Source organism: Terrapene carolina, unplaced genomic scaffold, assembly GCF_002925995.2.
Source record: "Terrapene carolina triunguis isolate 2854851 unplaced genomic scaffold, T_m_triunguis-2.0 Scaffold69, whole genome shotgun sequence".
Lineage (NCBI taxonomy): Eukaryota > Metazoa > Chordata > Testudines > Emydidae > Terrapene > Terrapene triunguis.
In genome coordinates this window covers 36,629,394-36,652,125 of record NW_020664420.1, presented here as the reverse complement: position 1 = coordinate 36,652,125, position 22,732 = coordinate 36,629,394, and the positions used below count along the sequence as shown (strand labels likewise).

Below are 22,732 nucleotides of genomic sequence, written 5' to 3'. Positions count from 1 at the left end.
GAAGATTCTTCTGTGTGTAATCACTGGTGTAAATCACAAGAGAATCAGCCCCAAATATCTTCATGTAAATTAAAACCTGGTGATTTCTGCTCACCTGATGAAGTTACCCATATCATCATCATTTAACATCCACCACATAAAAAATATGTAACTCACCACAGAAAGCTTTCAACCACACGCACGCTGAACTAAGCTTTTTCCCCCCTCTTAATAAATAAAATAGGTGAGAAAATACCCTAAAAATATGGAGGAAATGTAAATGGTGTGTACAGTACATACAGTATAATACATGATGGTTTAATATTTGATCTAAACTGTTCTCCTGACTTGTCAGGGGAACCTGATAAATCACTTGTAAAGAAAAAATGATATTTTATAAACAAACCAGGTATTTTCTCTCTTTCTAATGTAAATTAGAATGTGTGTATTATACATACGGTACACACACACAAACCAGACCTACGTTTTCTAGTTTTGAATATCACTCTGTAAAAGTGGAGAAAACTGTCTGTTATACAAATTTAGTAATCATCTGGATTTTGTATGTAACATTCAAATTAATTTTGGGCGCAAACAAAAACTCAGTGCATCTTGAGACTCTTGAGTCTGATACTCATTCATACATTTTTAAAAAAAAAACCCCTCTCCAACATTGCAGGCAATTTATGGCAACAACATACTTTGATGCACTTCCCATTCAATAAGCAAACATATGACACTTGGCTTACCTTTCAATGACTTTTCTTAAAATAAATATATTATATAGCGAAATGCATGTTTGCCAAAAGTCTGTTAAAATTGCATCAAAACAACTTTAAAACCCATTCACTGAGGATAAGTGAATTCAGTTCCTCTTTTTAAACAACTATGTAACAGTTCAGAATATTGCCTGGTGTGGTTTTGATAAAGATGTGGTGTGAAGAACTATACAGAGAAAACATGTCTCCATTTCAATTTGCTATGACTACACAGCTTCTAAAAACATTTCTCTTGGCTGGGCAAGTTCAACGTAAAGATAATCTCCTTGTAATAGCGCCATATCCTTAACATGATCAATAAACAGTGTTCTCCATTAGCCATTATCACACAAAACTGAAATGCACTGATCATTCAGAAAAGATTTCTTGCAAAATAGGCTAATAAAACATCTTCAAGTAACTGCACATTCTAATTATATTTGATGTTTAATAAGGCCAGACAATAAATGACTGGCTACCTAGATTTAGCTGTGTATGTCAAATTTTAAATTTAAAAATACTTTTTTCTGAGGAACTCACCTGCCTTCATTGGTTGGCTTCAAAATGTGTAATAAAATGGGAGACAGTATCTCATTGTAAATATATGGAATTAATATGGAAAGTAAACCATACACTGGACAATATTATAGAACACCAGAGTGAACTTCATAAAGAAATACAGTATCTTCCAGTATAAAAAAAAGGAAGAACTCTATACAAGCAGTTCTATTAACTATGTTTCAATTAAAGATGCAATTCTCTCTCACTCCTGGCAAGAATTAATTGGTAATGGCACTGTTTCTCAACAGTGCAAAATATCCTGAGAAATTATTAAGATTACAACAAAAGACAGGGCTGTCATCACTAAGTTTTTGCACAAAACACATCAATTAGATATCTTAATTAAATAAAAAAGCAGATAATCTACATTGTGTCTAACACAAAAAGGGGATGTGACCTGGGACACTGCTAATTCTTCCACTGGCTAATAATTAGAAAATCATTGCATTTAATTACTGTTAATATCTTTCTTCAAGTTATTTATGGCCAATAATATACATGGAGGTAATTTGTAATTCAAGTGTTTTCTTTTTTAACTAGCTACAAGATGAATTCTAAATTTTACATTGAAATATACTATTCAAATTTAAAATAGGCCCTCTTGGAGGAGCATTTTTCTAATTTTGTGCAACTTTGATGCAGAGCCCAACATAGTCCTATGAAGAGAGACAGTGCATCTTTAAAATGATTGGCACTGAAATCCCATTTCTTTAGCTGCATTCTATTAGCTTGGCCAGGTTATCTCGTAATTCTGTTAGTTCAAAGATTTTTCCATCAAGAATTTCTAAAAGTGTCTTCAAGTTATTGCGAAAAGCTTCTTGCTCGTTCTGACTTTTCTCCAGACGTTGCTCTAGATCAGACAGCTGTACTTCCAGGTCCTTGTTTCGAATTTCTACTTCCTTCAGAGAAAACATGTAGTATGTTAATGTACTGTTTATAAATAGAATGTAGTTTTCTCTTTCTGCTGTCATTCATGCCTGTCTTAGTTAATACTGGTTTTAAAAGACCACAATTAAATTATTTGCAATCTTTCAGTTACTGCTAACTAAAAAACAGGTTTTTGTTAAAGGCCAATGAGGAGTTTGAAAAAACACTATCTTCCTTTTATCTTCTCAGTAAAACATCCAAGGGACAGGACATTTGGAACAGAGTGATAAAATTATATAGCCACTGAGTGCCATATTGAATGCAAGACATTAACTGAAGTAAATCTGCTATTGTTTCTGATATATAAATATGCCACTTACTGAAAGTGGCTTCTCAAGGGATTATTTTAATCTTAGCCATTCTCCATTTTAGAATACATAGATTACTCAAGGACACACACCCCACCAAATAAAAAGAATGATCTCATATCTTAGACATTACTTCATGTGTGAATGAAAACTATCCCACTGTAAACCCACTGTATATGCTATTTCACACTATACACTGACCTATATAGAGTAAGACTAATATCAAGATCAAGATAACTGTACGAATGTATAAACAACCACAAAATACTAATTACATCTTTTATTTTACTGAAATATATGTTTCAGAGCTTCTCTCTGCTCCTGGGTGCTATTTGAGTAGTTTCTGAGCTGCCGTATATAGAAGCTGTTCCAATAGAACAGTGGGTAGGAGGAGAGACAATGTGTCCGCATCTCAAATGCAGCTCAAGGGGAATTACACCATGGCAAATGTCTTTTCTCATCTTTAAGGCAGAGGAGCAGCCCACAGTTGCTATAGGTCACAGAACATGATGCTGCTCAAATCCGGGCTGTCGGATCAAGATGCAGAACTGTATGCTCGGACCTCTAATCTCTGTGGGTCACGTATTAAAGAGGAGGGCAGCTATAATAAGCTCCATTTTATGCAAATTGCGTGCTGCCCTTGGGCTCCTGACAAGTTATCAACATGAGCCTCATTTGTGTCTGGTGTAGCTTATTGTTATTTGAGTATGTCTCAATTTTAAATTTCAATTATTTAAAAACCTTTTAAAAACAGCACAGGGAGTGTTTATATAATATACCTTCCACTATGAAAAACAGTTTTCAGGAAACGGACAAGAAAAATTATTTAGATATTTATCTATAAACATTTTTTCATCATTTTGTGGGCTACTTGGACTTCCCCTCGTTCCTCCCATCTCCCAGAAACCCAGCTGCCCTTTCAGCAGCACTCTGTGACAGAACAGTCACTTTCAACTCAGTTGCATTTTATCAAATTAAATTTGGAATATTTAATAGTTCCCATTTTAGGATTTACGATGACTGGTTTCAAGCTGCTGCTGAAAAGCACTTTGAGACGGGGATAATTTATAGTGGCCACTTTTTCTCCTCCTGTGTGTCCTCCTCTCCCCTGCAGCTGCCTCAATTCACCACCTCCCCTCTCTGCACTGCCTGTTACCATTTCCCCTCCTCCCACACTCACTTAACCTAACAACTGTACTAATGTTTTCCATTGATATGGGCCCAGCCATACACCAGTGGGAGCTGGACGAGGACAATAAGCACCCACCTATGATGGGGCACCGAGTGGCTCAAAGCTACCCTAAAGTCAATGTAATCAGCTTCTCACTGCACTGGGAAATCCTTGGGTGGTGCAGATAACTGTATTGGCTCCTACACCGTCCCACCTCTTGACTACTGGTCACGGAGTGCAACTTGGGGAAAGGTGATGTGGCCAAAGCCCCTCAAGGCCCAAAGAACAGCCCCTGGAGCATGTGGCAGAAAGCACAGATTTCAGCAGCCCTTATGGGCCAGAAAGCCGCAGGATCAAGGAATCACAAAGGAGGCTTAAAACCACACTTACATGTATGCACAGCAACCCACCCTACGTGAGCATGTGGTCATGGGTTACATTAAAGTTAAACTAGAACCCTGTGCTTGCTTTTCATTTGTAAACAGATATGAGTATTAAAAAATCTTAACAAATCACTGGGTTTTGATTATTGTGTCTTGTACAAAACCCTATGACCCCCTTGCTCTCGGGGTCCACAGCAGAGTGCTTTTAGTCTGTTTATAACTGAATACGATAGTTCTGGAAGTACTTAGAAGGGAGAATTGACTGAAAAAGATGCATTTCAGATTTATTTATACTAAATGGCATTGCTTGGAGCACTTGGCATTGCTTTGTAGGCTCCTATTATTACTAGGTATGTAAGAATTGGCATAACAGAACAGACCAATTGTCCATCTTTGAATCCATATCTGTGCTAAATTCTATTGCCGTGCTCTTTAGTGTTTACACCTGTGCTGTGAAATGTGTAAAACTGTACCAAATTACAGGTAAATGATTACACAAATGCAATGTAGTAAAGAATCAGCCCCCCTTTATCCAGATCATCAGTGACATATGCCTAAAAAGAAGGTGTTAACTCTTTAAAATTTTCTTAGCTGCACAATGTCTATTTCTTCTTTCCAAAGTGGAACTGATTGCTGCTCTTTCTCCTCTTGTCTTTCTGACCTCCTGGCAGAGCCCCTTCTCCATTTCCCAATGCTACATGCAGTGGGATGTCTTCCTTAATTCCAAGATCTTAACATGCTGTAAGCAGGGAGAGCAAGAGGATGTACTAGAACATTTTTCATATCTAATGATATTCATATAGATGGATGTGTGAATATCATCTAAATATTAGTAACCCTGAATATGTACATCATCCAGGTCTAAATAATGGCTGATTTGCCTATATCTAATATTGAACACCTTCCTCAATCTAGTCCAAAGTCCAACTGCTTTTACAAAGTAAGGAATTTTTATCTAATATCTAGCATAAACATTCCTTTCCTTACTGTGCCCTTGCTCCTTGTCCTAATATCTTCTGAGAATATGAATACTTACTTTCTTTCATTTAAATTATCTTGTGGGTACTTACAGACTGTATTTAAGTCCCTTTCTTGTCTTCTCTTTTCTAAACTATACACAGTTAGCTCCCCAAATATTTCCTCATATATATTTTCCTTCAATTCTTGCATCGTATTTGTTTCCCTTCTTTGTATTTAGTATACTTAATAATCTGCAGGAAACAGAACTGCATGCAATATTCTAGCTCCTGTTACAGAAGTGTTATGAAAATGTTATCTCCCTAGCTTTACATACAACCTTCCTATATATACACCCCAAAGAATAGCACTAGCATTTTTGGCACAGGTATTGCCTTGCAAGTTCATATTTAGTTTAGTGTCTGCTATTACAACTAGGTCTTTCTCACACTTGTTGCCTTCCAGATAGCTGTGTCTCTCCGTTCCTATCTGTAGGTATGAGATTTAACTTTATTAGTAATGAATCTCATCTTGTTATAATCAACTCACTCTTCCGATCTCTCCAGGTCCATTTGCAGCTATATTCTGTCCTGTGTTTTTGAGCTCCTCCTATAATGGTACTGTGATTAATTTTTTAATACATTTTTATTCTAAATGAAAAAAATATTAATACAACAAATAGTGTTTGTTGTTTTCATCATAATAAAGTCCTGTGGATCTTAGTGCAAGGTATGTAGTAAACAGATCAGAATTAAATAAATATACATGTTTTGAGTAAAAGCTATATTTATGAATCTGCTATTCTAATAAAGGAATACTTACTTATTGTGAGCTTATGTGATCATGGCTGATTGCGTATGCTTTCTCTACATTATTAATGAAAATATTAACTAACAAGGCTCCCGATACTTACCCCTCTACTGTGATAGCTTATTTGATACTGTTCCCCATTGTAGTTCTTACCATTAATGGATTACTCTCTGTTTCATTCCTGTTCATCAATAGATTTTTATCTAGTTGATATGCAGGACAATGTGATATACTTTATTTTGTATAGCCTTTTTTATACAAGCTGTATTCAAAACATTTTAGAGGAACACAATACATTAAATTGAAAATAAAAAATAAAAGAGAGAGGAGAGAAATGAACGGTTATGCAGAAAGGAGAAAACATCTGTTTTTAGACAAGATCTGAAAACAGGTGATGGATCAGAGACTCACAGAAATGTAGGGCTGGAAGGGACCTTGAGAAGTCACCAAGTCCAAACCCCTTTGCTGAGGCAGGACCAAGTAAACCTAGACCATCCCTGGCAGATGTTTGTCCAACCTGTTCTTAAAAACTTCTAAAGATGGAGAGTCCACAATCTCCCTTGGAAACCTAGTCCAGAGCAGAGCTACATAGTTAAAGCTTTTCCTCCTAACATCTAACCTAAGGGTATGTCTTCACTAGCAATGTTAAAGCACACCAGCTGTAAAAAACCACCCCCACAAGGGGAGTGACTACCAATGCTGGGAGCGTGGCTCCCAGCGCTGGTGCACTGTCTACACTGCCACTTTACAGCACTGAAACTTGCAGTGCTCGGGGGCGGCTACTGGGAGCTGGGGGCGGCCGTGCCTGTGGACGGTCAATAATATATGGGGATATACCTATCTCATAGAACTGGAAGGGACCCTGAGAGGTCATCAAGTCCAGCCCCTGCCTTCACTAGCAGGACCAAGTACTGATTTTGCCCCAGATCCCTAGGTGGCCCCCCCTCAAGGATTGAACTCACAACGCTGGGTTTAGCAGGCCAATGCTCAAACCACTGAGTTATCCCTCCCCCCTCCCGCTTAGCCTGACGTGCCACATGTGGTAGGTTGCCAACTACCAGGGGTGAAAGTAACTTAAAGGAATTACCGGTATGCCGGAGTCCAGAGCGGGGGTGTGGCCTCAACCGGAAGAGGCGGGGCCGTTCAAGATTTAAAGGCCCTGGGGCTCCAGCTGTGGCTGGGAGCCCCAGGGCCTTTAAATCACCCCGGAGCTACCAGCTGCAGAGGCGGCTGGGAGCCCCGGGGCTCAGGAGTGAATTAAAGGGCCCGGGGCTCCGGCCACCGCGGAGCTCTGGGCCCTTTAAATCACCACAGGAGCCCGGCTGCCAGAGCTCCGGCGGGGATTTAAAGGGCCTGGAGCTTCCCGCAGTGGCTGGAGCCCTGGGCCCTTTAAATCCCTGCCACGGAAGTCGGCCCAGTCCAGCCCGGCATACTGGCTCTTGCCAGTACGCCATACCGGACCGGACCGGCTTACTTTCACCTCTGCCAACTACTACACTTGTCTGTTTTGAATTTCATCTTGTTGATTTCAGACTAATTCTCTAATGTGTCAAGGTCATTTTTAATTCTAATCCTGTCTTCAAAGTGCTTGCAACCCTCCCAGGTTGGTGTCATCTCCAAATGTTATAAGCATACTCTCCACTCCATTATCCAAGTCATTAATAAAAATATTTAATAATACCAGACCCAGGACTGACTCCTCATAGAATCATACAAGATTAAGTTTGGAAGAGACCTCAGGAGGTCATCTAGTCCAATCCCCTGCTCAAAGCAGGACCAGCCCCAACTAAATCATCCCAGCCAGGGCTTTGTCAAGTCAGGTCTTAAAAACCTCTAAGGATGGAGATTCCACCACCTCCCTAATTAACCCATTCCAGTGCTTCACCACCCTCCTAGTGAAATATTTTTTCCTAATATACAACCTAGACCTCCCCCACTGCAACTTGAGAACTAAAATTCAGAGGGATCTTGATAAATTGGAGAACTGGGCTATAGACAACAAAATGAAATTCAACAAAGACAAACGTAAAGTGCTACACTTAGGAAAGAAAAACCAAATGCACAAATACAAACTGGGGAAGAGGGGGTAACTGGCTTGGTAGCAGCTGCTGAGAAGGATCTGGGAGTTGTGATGGATCACAACATCAACATGAGTCAGCAACGCGATGCTGTTGCAAAAAAAGTAAATGCATTTAGGTTGCATTAATAGATGCATAGCATGCAAGTCACAGGAGGTGATAGTACTGCTCTACTTGGCACTGGTTAGGCCTCAGCTGGAGTAGTGTCCCATTTTGGTCACCAATTTATAGAAAGGATATAGAGAAACTGGAAAGGATCCAGAGGCAAGTGACAAAGATGATCAAAGGGATGAAATGCACGCCATATGAGAGCAAAGGCAGAAGGAATTGGGCATGTTTAGTTTGAAAAAGAGAAGATTAAGGGGGACATGATAGCAGTCTTCAAATACTTGAAAGGCTGCCATAAAAGAGATGGAGAACAGTTGTTCTCTCTTGCCACACAGGGCAGGACAAGAGGAAATGGGTTCAAACTACAGCATAGCAGATATAGATTAAATCTCAGGAAAAACGTCCTAATTGTAAGAGCAGTAGGACAATGGAACAGACTGCATAGGGAAGCTCTTTCATTATAAGTTTTAAAAAGGAGGCTGGAGAGCCATCTGTCTTGGATGGTTTAGACACAACAAATCCTGCATCTTGGTGGGGGTTAGATTAGATGATCCTTGCAGTCCCTTCTTACCCAATGGTTCTATGATTCTAACAGATACAGAAAAAGGCAATGCAAGCCTCTTCCTTGCCCTGTCTACACATTTCAATCTATATCTGTAGAGACCTATTCTAGGAATTCGATATGGGCCCAAGAGAGACAATTCAGATACAAATTTCAAAGCTCCTAAATTTTGGAGGTGTTTGAACACAGGGTCTTAGTTAATGCCCATCTCTGCTCAAAATAAAAGAATAGTTCAGTCACCAACTACATCTGGGCTTCTGCTGAGTCTGCCATAGGGTTTTCAGTTAAAGGGACAGACTGAGGCCACCGATTCATTTTACACAGGACTACTGAATTGTCATACTAATGATTTTCAAATTGGGGCTAAATTTAAACTGACTGAGAGATGAAAGGCTCCATGTTCCATTTCCAGTTTGCGGAGGCATTCAGCTCTAAAAACAATTTTCACAAACAAAACAAACACACCCCGATAAGACCCCCCAACCCAAATCCTGGGTTTAGAGACTCCTGAGAGAATGTTAAGAATTGTTGAGTTATTCAAACCAACAAGGAATAAAGAGATACTGTACATATGGACACTTTAAAATCAGAGTACAGTTGCAATTTGATCTAGATTCATCCCAGTGTGTGCTAAAGAACCTGATGAAGGCACTCAATGGCAGCAGGTCTGCCAGACAGGGCCGGCTCCAGGCACCAAATGAGCAAGCAGGTGCTTGGGGCAGCCAAGGGGAAGGGGCGGCACATCGGGCTCTTTGGAGGAGGGTCCCTGTCCCTCTCGGAGGGAAGGACCTGCCGCCAAATTGCCGCCGAAGAAGAAAGCGGCACAGTGGAGCTGCAGCCGATCACGATCGAGGCTTTTTTTTTTTCCCCCCGCCGCTTGAGGCGGCAAAAACCCTGGAGCCGGCCCTGCTGCCAGAAAGGCCTGAGAGAAGCCAAGAAGTGCTCAAAATGGGAACAGTGTTGACCAGTGAAGGAATGTGGCCAGAGAATGCATTAATGTGGTGCATCTCCTAAGCAGCTTCCACTACAGTGGCTTCTATGGAGCTCCAGCTGCAACTTAAAACTGCTCCCCTATGGAGCAGTTAGGTCAAATGGCCCAAGGGAGGGCAAATGGCAATTTGGTGTGAATTCCCCCTGGAGGACATGGGGTCCAGACTGGTTCATGGAGGCGTAAGTTACTCCTCTCTCTGCCAGTTTGGGTGAACCTAGCCAGGAACAAATAAGCTGCACATATGATAAATATAAGTGTCTGCCTATTGCCCATTTTCCTTTTTCTCCTACATCTAAATTAATATATATATAATACTGACGCTTACCTGGAGCTTCTGGGTCAAAGCATCCCTCTGTGCCTGAAGCTCTCTGGCATTATCAATTTCTTGTTTCAATCTTTCTATTTCCTGAGGGAGCAAAAACAATTCCTTTAACAACATATTACCGGATCTTAACTCAGTGCAAATAAGCCACTTATTCTCTTCCTGGCCAAATCATTCCAATTATACCAAAACTGACACTGAGCAGCTGCTTATCTTGACACTTCGCGTGTGGAGTTCAACCCCCCCCCGGCACACACTAATAGTATGGAATCAGCAACTTCTGTAATTTATTCATCTGCATGTTAGACATTCATACACCAACAATGAGCAATTCCATCTTGAAAAGTGTAATAACTCAAACAACATATTTGCCATCAACGTTTAACCTTTGTGGAGTTTCTCTTACTCTCCCACCCCAGCAAGGCTGGAATATTTTTTCTGGAAAATTGAGGGTCATGGTAATTAAAAGTTCAATCCTGGTCTGTATTTATTTTTAAAAAATATTTTAGTGTACACTAATGTACTCCTCCTCCTTTTCAAAAGAGAAATCCAGACTTCAGTGGGGAGCTGCTTCCTATATCATTAGCAAGGGATGAAGCCAGCAGCGGCAAGAGAGAGGGAACAGAAATTGCCTGAACACAAAGTTCTGACCACTGACTGCCATATGAAGAGAGACTGATAAGAATGGTGTTTTTAGTTTAGAGAAAGTATGAGGGGATGAAGGTGATAAAGGTATACAAAATAAACGGTATAGAGATTAGATCAGACATTTCTGTTCACTCATTCTCATGATACAAGAACAAGCAGTTAGTCAATGAAATTGAAAGGCAGCAACTTTAAAACTGATAAATATTTCCCCCACAATGCACAATTACCCTGTTGACCAATTTGCCACAAGATATCACTGAGGCCAAGAGCTTAGCAGGAATGAAAGAAGGACTGGATATTTACATGGCTAACAAGAGCATACAGAATTACAATAGTAAGGATTAAAAAACAACAGGAAAAAAGAAACCAATACACATCCCCACATCTCAGGACACAAGCCGATCTCTTACAGGAGTTAGGAAGAAACTTACCCTGTGGGGAAGTTATTCCATAACTGCCAATGTCCGGGTTTCTTGCACTTTCTCTTAAACATCTGGTGCTGGCCACTGTTGGAGACTACTGGTCTGATCAAGTATGGCAATGCCAATGTTCCTATATACTGCTCGTTATAGAATCTTTGGTAATGGGGGAGCCACAAAAGCCAATTCCCACCATAGTCAGCTCCCTTCCCCCTAGTATCCTCCCCCTTCAATATAGGGACAGTTAGCTATCCCTTTTGGGGGTGGGTGTGCTTCACTTTGGGGCAGCACAGGTGGCTTCTCTAATTCCCCATACCCTCCTACTGCTGGCCCAGACCCTGGCTGACGGCACAATAAGCAGCACTGAGTAGGGGGTGGAGCTTATTTAGAAGAAAGGGGCAGGGCCCTCAGGACCCCAAAATCAGCTATGTTAAAATAATCTTAACTCATAAAGATTGGTTTGTTTCTCACCACGAACTCACTTCCCCAATAAAGGAAAGCAGTGCTTATAGCTGCTTTTTAAAATAAATACTTGCACTGACATTGCTTGTCTATAAATGGGATTCACAGTGCTTCATTTTGACTGCTGCTGTGAAGAAATGCTGCATGCTTCAGTGCATGCTTCCTTTTGCAAAGAAAGGTACTTGGGAAGAGTGAACAGAAAAATGCAGATTTTTGGCTCAGATACACTAAAATCCACACAATAGCTGTGATTGACAATCTGTAAGAAAATGTATTAGCCTCAAAAAGGCTAAAAAATGGATTCTTCTTACTTTAGTCCACACAGAAATTACCTCTGTGCTCACAAACAGATTTAAGATTACATTACAAACTGTTATAAATAATATGATTTTTAAAGCCACTTTAAAATGTTATGAATAACGTTAGCAAATACCTCTTCTTTCTTCTTCAGTGTGGATTCTAATTCCTGTATTGTCTGGTTTAATTCTGTTTTATGTGTATGGACTGCATTTGCTTGACTGCTCACACACTCCAGCTCAGTCACCTGTAGAAATAAATGTCAGCAATAAATATAAAATTAAGTGACAACGTGAAGAATTACAAGGTGCTATTGCCTCTTTGCATTAACACTTACATCTGAAATATACATCTGTTGAAATATACTTATTAACTCTAAAAAATATATATACAGATTAAAATGCTGAAAATATTTTTGTAAAATATTAGTATAAAATTCTTTACCCAATTGTTTTGTATAATATTTCCCTCCTCTGAAATTTTAAATGTTGTTGCAATTTCCGATAACTGAAAAATATTGGTTCTGTAGTCTGAAAAAAGCCCCTTTTGCTTGAAAATGTGCACTTAGTAATTTTGAAAATGTTCAGGGAAGAAGAGGCATTATCTCTCTAGAGTCAACATGGTCTAGAGGACTGATCACAGATTTGTCTAATCTGATCTATATAATCTATCCATTGAAAGTTTTTAATATTGCATCATGTTAATCAATGCCCACCCAGTCCTCCAAAAAGCAACTACAATTTCTCAGACTGAATTTCTGAATTTGCATGCAAGGTGTAGTGCTGCATACTTACCTACCAACACATGGCTGCAGACATTTAACTCCTTTATATTTTCAGATCTCACCTTTAGGCCAGTGGCTAAATGGCACATTTTGGTACTATACAGTTCCCTTTATTAGCAGACAGAGTGCTATGTCCATCTGTCTTTGGATGAAACGCATAGCAATGGCATGTACAATTTCGATTTGAAGAGATGCTAATATGCCTGTTGCTATACACAGACAAATGATCCTTGAGAGAACAATGGGTAACATTTTGTATATCCATGAATTATATTCTATACTATCATATTCTACTTAGAAACATTGTTGTTCATAAATCATTGAGAACACTGATGGAGCCATTATGTTTTCTATCAATCCAGCTCTTGTATGTGTGAAGTAAGCTAAAAATATATTATGAATAATAAATAAAATGTTACTGAAAAATATTACTGCACAAAGCCCAACAACTCAGTTTTCTAAATAAATTATTTCCCTCTGAAGCTTAAGGCTCTAATTTTCTTTAAAGACCATAATTACAAAAAGTCTGCTTAATTACAGATACGATGTGCTCCTGATTTGCATGAAGCATCTTTTAAAAGGGCCAGATTTTCAGCAGTTTAAAATGAAGGTTACTTATTTGTAACCAGAGTTCTTCAAGATGAACTCTGCCTATTCACACTCATCGGTTGTGCTGGCTGGTGCAGCCTGAACAGTGGAGCTTTCTCCTAGCAGTCTCCGTTAAAGGGACACTTCCCTCAGTGTTCCTGAATATTCTGACAGAAAGACTATAAAAAGTGGAAGGAACTGCTGCTGCTTCAGTTCCTTCCACCCCTGTCTCAGAGGTAGATTTTATTAGGACTGTGAGGAAGAGTGGGAGGGGGTGGAGATTGTGACTATCCAGAGCCCATCTCAAAGAACTCTGGTTACAGGTAAGAACATAAGAACAGTCATACTGGGTCAGACCAGTGGTCCATCTAGCCCAATATCATGTCTTCTGACAATGGCCAATGTCAGATGCTTCAAGGGGGATGAAAAGAACAGGGCAATTATCAAGTGATCCATACTCTGTTGTCCAGTCCCAGAGGCTTAGGGACACCCAAAGCATGGGGTTGCCTCCCTGACTATCTTGGCTAACAGCCATTGATGTACCTTGTGACAGGTTGGATCACAGAAACCCCCTTGGGGCTGCCAACTGATGTGCCATGACTACTTCTGCCCCTGCTTTCCCTGCCAGCCTGGGACTCCAGCACCCTGCTCCAACACAGACCCAGGGTCTGAATTACTTGCCCCAAAGCTGCAGGCTTAGCTGAAAGCAGCTTACAGAAGTGTTCCTGTCTTTAACACTCAGATGCCCAACTCCCAATGGGGTCTAAACCTTATACAGTGTAAACTCATGAATTTGTTCGCCCTCTATAACACTGATAGAGAGAGATGCACAACTGTTTGCCCCCCTCCCCCCAGGTATTAATACATACTCTGGGTTAATTAATAAGTAAAAAGTGATTTTATTAAATACAGAAAGTAGGATTTAAGTGGTTCCAAGTAGTAACAGACAAACCAAAGTGAATTAACAAGTAAAATAAAATAAAACACACAAATCTAAGTCTAATACAGTAATAAAACTGAATACAGATAAAATCTCACCCTCAGAGATGTTTCAATAAGTTTCTTTCACAGAATGGACGCCTTCCTAGTCTGGGCACAATCCTTTCCCCTGATACAGCCCTTGTTCCAGCTCAGGTGGTAGCTAGGGGATTTCTCATGACTGCAGCCCTCACTTTTGTTCTCTTCCATCCACTTATATATCTTTTGAATAAGGTGGGAATCCTTTGTCCCTCTGGGTTCCCACTCCCCCCCGCGTCTCAATGGAAAAGTACCAAGTTAAAGATGGATTCCAGTTCAGGTGACATGATCACATGTCACTGTAAGGCCTTGGCTACACTCGGGACTTCACAGCACTGCTGTGGCAGTGCTGCCGCGGCAGTGCTGTGAAGCGCGAGTATAGTCGCGCCGCCAGCGCTGCGAGAGAGCTCTCGCAGCGCTGTATGTACTCCACCTCTCCGAAGGGAATAGCTGCGAGCGAGCGTGCAGCGCTGCAGGCTTTGATTACACTGGTGCTTTACAGCGCTGTACTCGTTGCGCTCAGGGGGGTGTTTTTTCACACCCCTGAGCGCAGCAAGTTGCAGCGCTGTACACCGCCAGTGTAGCCAAGTCCTAAGACTTCATTACCCACTTGCCAGCAAACACGTATACAGGAAGACTTACAAGTAAAACAGAGCCATCTACAGACAATTGTCCTGGTTAATGGGAGCCATCAAGATTCCAAACCACCATCAATGGCCCACACTTTGCATAATTACAATAGGCCCTCAGAGTTATATTTTATATTTCTAGTTTCAGATACAAGAGTGATACATTTATACAAATAGGATGACCACACTCAGTAGATTATAAGCTTTGTAATGATACCTTACAAGAGACCTTTTGCTTGAAGCATATTCCAGTTACATTATATTCATACTCACCAGCATACTTTCATAAAATCATATAGAGTGCAACGTCACATACCTATCATCCATGAATTTATCTAATTCTTTTTTGAACCCAGTTATAATTTTGGCCTTCACAACATCCGCTGGCAATGAGTTCCATTGGTTGATTGTACATAACCTTCATTTCTTCTTTGAATGTCCTCTACATATTTCCACTCATGGCATAGTTTGGAAAGCAGTACTCCATAAATGGGAGGTGGAACTCAGTGTCCTAATTAAATAAGGACTGAAGTACAACTCTACCAAACTGGGTGTCTACTCAAGGTGCCAGAACTAACATGTAATGTTAAGTAAAAGTATGTACAGTGCTCCAAGTGGCAGCCCTACATACCTTCCAAACTGGCACATGTCTAAGACATGCCAAGGATGTAGCCATTGCTCTAGCAGAATATGATATAATCCAGCAGGGGGAGAATAGTTGCTAATCTGTAGCTTTCCTGAATACACTGTCTCAACCCATTTAGATATTGTTTGTGTCGAGACAGCCTGTCTGCATAGGGAAAAAAGAGATTTAGGAAGCCTGTGAAATTCCTTAGTCTTACTCAGATAATAAGCTAGGGTTCTCTGAGCATCCAAAGTATGTAACCTCGATTCGCTCTTGTGACTGTGAGAAATAAAACTGGTAAATTTACTGTTTGATTAATGTGAAATTTCAACACTAAGTAAAAATACTGGGTTAGGACAAAGCACCACCCTTATATTTGTGAAAAATAGTGAAAATTGGTCCAGTCACAAGGGTATGTAACTTGCTCACTTGCCCAGCTGAAATTATAGCTGTTATAAAAGCAGTTTTAATAGACTATAGAATAGAGAATAGAGAGCACTCTGCCTAAGGCTCAAAAGGCAACTTTATGAGTTGCGCTAAGACTTAATTGAGATCCCATGGTGGAATTGAGTCTTTTACAGGTGGTTACAAATTGGAAAGTCCTTTCATATATGTCTTGACCATACTGTGCGCAAAGTCAGATGTATTGTCTACAAAAATGGTATGCTGATATAGCTGCTACCTGGAGCCATAAAGAGGAAACTGACAGATCTGAAACCTTTAACTGAAATAAGTATTCCAGAATTGGTGTTAATACTGGTTCTGATTTGTTATGCATTCAGTTTACAAACCTCAGTTATTTAAGGCGAAAACATTTTCTGGTAGATTGTTTTATAATTGAGTAGCACCTGTTGCACTTCTGAAGGACAAGATGTTTTAAAGTCTGTTAAAATCCTATAGCCCAGGCAGTCAGATGTAGAGATAGAGTATCCAGATGGTAAATCCCGCCCTATTGTTCCAACAATAAATCTGGTAATGCTAGAATCAGTCTGTGAACTCAATAGCAGCAGTAGGTTGGTGTACCATTGTTGCCCCAGCCATGCTGGAGCAACTAAGATTATTTTGGTTCTTTATTGTCTTATCTTTTTCAATAATTTATGCATTAATGGCAAGTGTACAGCAGGCCTTTTCCACAACTCAGGAGAAACACATCCAATATGGATTGGGTATCCTTTCTTGCTCTTGAACAGAATTAGTGACACTGTGTTGCGTCTGGTGGCAAATAGATCTTTATCTGGACATCCCCAGAGGTTGAAGATGTTGCGTATTAGTTTCTTCTTTACTGATCATTTGTGTAATTGCATCATGTCTCTCCGTAGTTGATCCACCAGTCATTGTGCTTTCCCATCAGGTGAAAGGGCTATGGGAAAAATGTTGTGCTGGACACACCAATCCTGCAACTTGATTGCCTCCCTGCACAATTGAGATGAATAAACTCTGCCTTGTTTATTGACATCATACATGACTAACTACCTTCCCTTTGATGTGAGGTAGAAAAGATTTGGCAGCTAGACATATCTCTCTCAACTCTAATGTGTTTATGTGTAGACTCTTTTCCTGAGAGTTTTAGTGTCCTCAAACTGATAGAGAGTTGAGATGATCCCCCTTCCACCTGTTGGAAGCACCCAATGTCACAGTCATTGATGGAGCTTAAGACTGAATAATATCCCTCTTACAACATTTGTACTCTGAGTCCAGCACATTAAGGTCAGCACATCTTTTTGTATGGTTAGAAATCTTCACATACTGTCTGTACTTGGTCTGTAATTTACTGCCAACAAGTACTGTAGAGTTCCCATTCTGAGAAGAGAGTATGGTGTGACATAAGTTGCTGAAGCCATTAGAGCCATACATGTGAGAAAAAACTCTCCTATGTGGATAAGTTGGCAATGAAGCCTACATATGGTTGCCTGAAGTTTCAGAAATCTCATCTGGCAGAAAGGGCCTGCCTTCTGGAGCATTTAAAATTGCCCCTATAATTGGGATTTTCTGTGGGAGACATAGACATGACTTCTTCACATTAATTAAAATGTCCCAGGTCTTTGAAGAGGGAACATGTATACTGAATATCATGGAAAAAAATTTCATGCAATGTCTATTTTAGTAGCCAATCATACAATATTAATACACATAACTAGAGGGAAGCTAATTCATTTGTTTTTAAAAATGGAATGAAGAATAATCTGGGAGAGGGATATTTTGGCATAGTTTCTGTATTAAAAAAGGATGTCAAGATTTAAAAATAATGTAAAATAAATAGAAGACACTAAGGCCATTGTTTAAAGGCAAGGTTTTGAAAATATTTATATAAAATAGAAAAAGCTTGAGTTTGAATGAAGTTTGAAATATTAAAAAAAAGGCAAAGGTATCTGTGACAGGTGGGGCTGCTTCACAGTGCCCCCGGTGGAGCCAAGTGTGGTACTGAGTCCACAAGTTTTGGCTGCCTGCTTGGAGAAGGGGGGCTTGTGCCCTATGCTTAGCAACAGTTCTAAACAGTTAAATACAAATAAACTCAGAATTTGGCTGTCTGTGCCTTTTAATAAACAAACAATAACAAAGTAAGCACTTATTTGCAGCACTTGAAGGCAAGGCCCTGACCTGGCATTGGGCTTGTGGGCTAGCACTGAGGAGCACAGCGTCTGCCCAGTCTCACCCAGCTCTTCCCCTGAGAAGAATCAGGGAAACATTCTTAACTGGCCTGCTGGTTCCTGGTTGGTCAGTTCTCCTCCTTGCCTTTCTAGGGCTCTGGAGGACTAAGTCTTGTTGGTAGCCCAGCCTGACTGTGTGTGCGGATGTGTGTGTGGGGAGGGGGGTGTCAGGATGCCAACACCTCTAGTAGGGGTTAGAGAAGGCCTGATAGATCCCAAGGGCCCAATCTCCTCCTTCTAGAATATCCACACCATACCAGGAAAAGAAACCTGCATTCTAGCGCTGTGAACCTTGGTATTGCACACAAAAGGCATATGGTTGCCGTGCCAAATAACATGGAGTAATGCGAGGACTAGTGTCCTTCATCACCTGCAAACATTTACAGGGTGGATTGTCCATTATTAGGTTAAAGGGAGACCCTAAAAGATAATAATGTAATTCCCCTACAACCTATTTGATGGTCAGGCATTCTTGCTTGATGATGAAGAATCTAGTCTCTAGTGGCTGCAGCTTCTGAATTACATATAGTATAAGATCCTCCACAACCTGAAAGTTTTGTGACACTGCTCCCAAATGTACTGCAGAAGCATCCGTTTGCAGTAAGAACTGGCGTGAGAAGAAGTCCAGACTCTGAAGTACAGGCTGCTGACATAGGATACTCTTTATCTTGATATTGGCTTCATCACAGCCAGTTGTCCACTGGACTGCTCTGGGTGCAGTGGCCTTTGTGAGGTCTGTCAATGGTGCTGCAAGATTTGCGAAGTGGGGCATGAACCTAGTGTAATAGCTGGCCTACTCCCAGGAAAGCACTCCCCCTCCCCAATAGTCCCACTATGTCCATCCATACCCTGCTCCAATGCTGTACTTATGAGAGGAAGGAGATCAAGGGAGCCCAGAGGTGTCCTTTAGGTGCTACCTGTTGGCACTGAGGTCAAGCCTCACAAAAATTCACTACTTCTTTGTGGACCCCTGGCTGATAAAATCTGCCCAGAACCCTCTCTAGGGTTTTGTCTCTGCCCAAGTGAGCAATGAAGAGACTGCATGTGCCAGCTGTAGCATTTCTTTCTGAATGTTTCAAAGCACCAGGATCTAGTGGCATACCTCACCTGGGCAGGAGTCCTTCTCCACGCAATAGAGTAAGTCATTTTGCCACTTGAAATAAGGACATTGGGAGGTTTAAACCTCCTCAGAGATGGTTCCATTAACCACCACAATCTAGGTGTATGCCTCTCCAAGGATGTCATCTCCTTGTTCTTCTCAGACCAAATCAGAGGAACTGGCTAACAGCATTGGGTTGACGTTGGGACGTTCTGCTGAGCTGCCAGCCATCTTGTCAGCTGTCAAGGCTGTTTGCAATCAAGCAAGTTGTCACTGTTTCTGAGTCTTCTTGAATTGCAAGAAGCCATTACAGAGGTCGGAGCCCACAATCGGGAAGATGTCAGACAGATGGTCAGATCTGACGTCTGAGCTCTCTGAGTGGTGCAGTAATAGCAAAGAGAAACATTGCCAGTCCCTCCCAATTATTACTTCCCATGGCAAACTGGGTGTTACACCAACCTGAAGCATTCTGGTTGGTCCAATATGTTCAAATGTTGCCAGGCTATTGGGTAGGTATTAGTATCCCCATGGACCCAGGTCACATACACTGGATCATCCTTCTGTTGTTCTCCAGAATCCAGTAAGGTCTCCCAGACTAGGGTTCAGAAGCACCTTGAGTTTATTAGCTCTGATACTGTTCAGCCCCATAGGACTACTGGATTTACAAATCCTTAGCAACAGTTCTCATCTGTTTTTCCTGAGAGGCCCTAGCACTCCATGAAACCACACTCTATGAAATCGCATGAGTGACTGATGTACCCCAGCTTTCCACAGTGGAAACAGATGATCATCGGTTTAGGGGAAGCTCCCTGACCTGCTCCCAGGTGCAACTCCATGTACTTCCTCTCTGATGCTCTTTTGGTGGTGTTGTGGGGTGCCTTATGGGGTCCATGAAGAGGGTACCCCTCATTCTGAGACTTCTCCAGGAACCCTCAGCCCTTTCTTGGTAGTTCAGGTCGATTCCTCGGGAGATTGGGGCCAGGCTTTTCTAGGCCTAGGTGGCTCACACTGGTTAGGCCAACCTAACAGCATAAAGTCCTCTGTGACTAGGATGGCACCTTCAGTGGTGCTGGAGTTATGTCTGCATACAGTAGGTTTGAATGGTGGCTTGCAAAACCTCTAGATACTGTCTGAGCACTACAGACTCTACAATCTCGACTGGAGAGCAGGAAACCAGATGAAGCAAGTGGGTGGCCCAATCCTTTAGTTGCTGGGCCATGGAACAGGGTTGTGTCCCAAAGGAGAAAGTTTCTATCTGGAACCAGTGCTGGTAAGTCTCCAGTGATACCCCTTGTCAGTCAAAGATGGCAGCTTTCAGGGTATCATAGTCCTTTGTGGCTTCATCATTTAAGGCCCAGTAACCTGTCTGAGCTTCCCCAGACAGAAAAGGAGCTAGTCATGCAGCTTAGTAGTCTTTTCCCACTGAGCAGTGTAACATGTATCTCAAGATCATCATCAGGTCCCAGTTTGGTAAGGTCTATTCTTGACCGCAACAGTGTCACTCTGGAACGTGAGCGACTGGTGATCCACTCGTTTATTGCCTCCTGGAACTGTCATTGCTGCTATGGCTGCTGCCTCTACAGTAGCTTGAGGAGCACAGCTTGCTGCTTCTGGGTGGCCTCCTTGGCCTCCTGTTGCATGTCCAGGAAAAGCCTCTGCTGCAGAACTGGGAGTTATACAGTCTCCTCCATGGTTCTCCTTTACAGAAAGGAGGAGTCGATCCCATTGCTAATACCAAGTTGGGATAGGTGTGGCTGCTCCATAGTGCCTCTTGTGGGGCCAAGTGTGGTACTGCAGATGTTCCCTGCCTTAGACCACAAGTTCTGGCAGCCTACTTGGAGCAGGGTGACCATGTCACAAACTCAGCAACAGTCCCTAAAGAGTTAAATAAAAATAAACTCAGATGTTGGCTGTCTGCACCTTTAAATAAACAAACAATATACCTAATTGCAGCGCTTGAAAACAAGGCCCTGACCTGGCCCTGGGGTTCTGGGCTAGTACTGAGGAGCTCCAACTCTGTCACAGTCCTTATCCGGCTTGCTGGCTCCCAATTGGTCAGTTTCTCCTTTTGGCCCTTCTAGGCCTCTAGAGGACTAAGTCTTGTTGGTAGCCTAGCTGGGCAGGTGGTTTTTAGAGTGCCAACACCTCCAGCAGAGTGCAGAAAAGGCCTGATATCATACTTATGATGTTTTACAGCAAGATAGACAGGCTAGGATTAATGAGAATAATAAAACATGAAAAAAAGGTTATATGGAACTGTAAAGACGAATGCTAATTATAAACAAACTACATCAAGGTTCTGTTGAATATAAAAATATACAGGAAAAAGGCAAGCAGTAACATAATTTTAGCAACAAAAACAATAGGGAAGGACTAAGTACAGAAAAATAAGGTCACACTAATAGTATGTAGCCCGTTGTTCAGTACGTGTGATATGTCGTTTTTGTGTTTGATCCACAGAGGATAAGAGTCTGCTACAGCTCCCAGCTTGAGAACTTAGGCCCCCATCCTGCAAACACTCACTTACTTAACTTTACTTAAATGAGTAATTCAATTAAAGTAAATGATCTTACACGTCTAAAATACAAATTATAATGCAGTTTTACCAAATTGCATAGAAAATTTAATTTTCAAAACTACACTATGCATCATTAAACAGATGTAAAACAAGTCATTATTTCTAGAAACTCCAATTCATTCGTGTTTCTTTCCTTTCTCGGTAACAAATGTGATTATCCACTAGGGTTCTCCCTCTCACTATGTACACTGGCTTTTTTGTGGTTTTCTAGGACAATCTGATTGGTGTGTGAGCTTCCCAAGAGAACACAGACAGACACAGATATAAAAACCGCCCATGCAGGATGCTCTCACAGAAAAATCTTGTGTACAGAGAACCCATTTAACTACCCTTTAACATGCAAACCCGTACTGGGGTTTTTGCCTCCCCTTGAAATCTATCTTAATATGAATATTTCTAAAAATCAGGACTATTCATTACAGGAGTTTCTTTTCTTGACAAGGCTCTCTTGGGACCAAATGGCATGTTTCTTGGGAGCTTAATGGACAGATTTTTGGTCATGTTTCATCTACACGTCCTCTGAAGAAAGTCAGATTTAACAACCAAACCTAATATAATGATAATCCATTTGTCAAAAAAGGCACAGCCACTTAACCTCTGCTTGCCATCATATGCTGTAGCTAAAACATTGCCTCCTTGTCTGTTATTCCAATGTTTCAGCAGAATTTTAAGCACCAGTTTCTATCTTTATTATAGAGGGAGCTAACTGAGATACAGTAACTTGTCAAAATTGTGCTTTAAAAAAAAATGTCGCTGAATTAACTACCAAATCTAACAGCTTCTCCAGTTCCAAACATGGGACCTGACCCTAAAAGGTACTGACTGATTCTTGTAAAGTGCTGAGGGAAGTGTTGAAAGTGCTCAGAACCTTGCAGGATCAGGACCAGTCTAGATTAACGACCTGAATCCTCATTTGATCCACTTTTGCATCAATCATGCTGACTGCATATTGATGTTGATTTTTTTTTTAAATGCCGGAACTCCATATACACCTCTACCTCGATATAACGCTGTCCATCTTAC

General features: G+C 41.1%; 1 protein-coding gene across 1 annotated transcript in view; it reads right to left on the bottom strand.

Moving 5' to 3' along the window:
* Positions 1-27: 27 nt before the first annotated feature.
* HOMER1 (homer scaffold protein 1) overlaps positions 28-22,732 on the bottom strand; it is a 130,933-nt gene continuing 108,228 nt past the window's right edge. The window contains exons 7-9 of the mRNA XM_026649253.2: positions 11,878-11,988; positions 9,919-9,999; positions 28-2,197 (exon numbers count right to left, since the gene is read on the bottom strand). Of these exons, the coding sequence (XP_026505038.1) occupies positions 2,009-2,197; positions 9,919-9,999; positions 11,878-11,988 (381 nt within the window). The 3' untranslated portion in view covers positions 28-2,008. The remainder of the gene's footprint in view (positions 2,198-9,918; positions 10,000-11,877; positions 11,989-22,732) is intronic.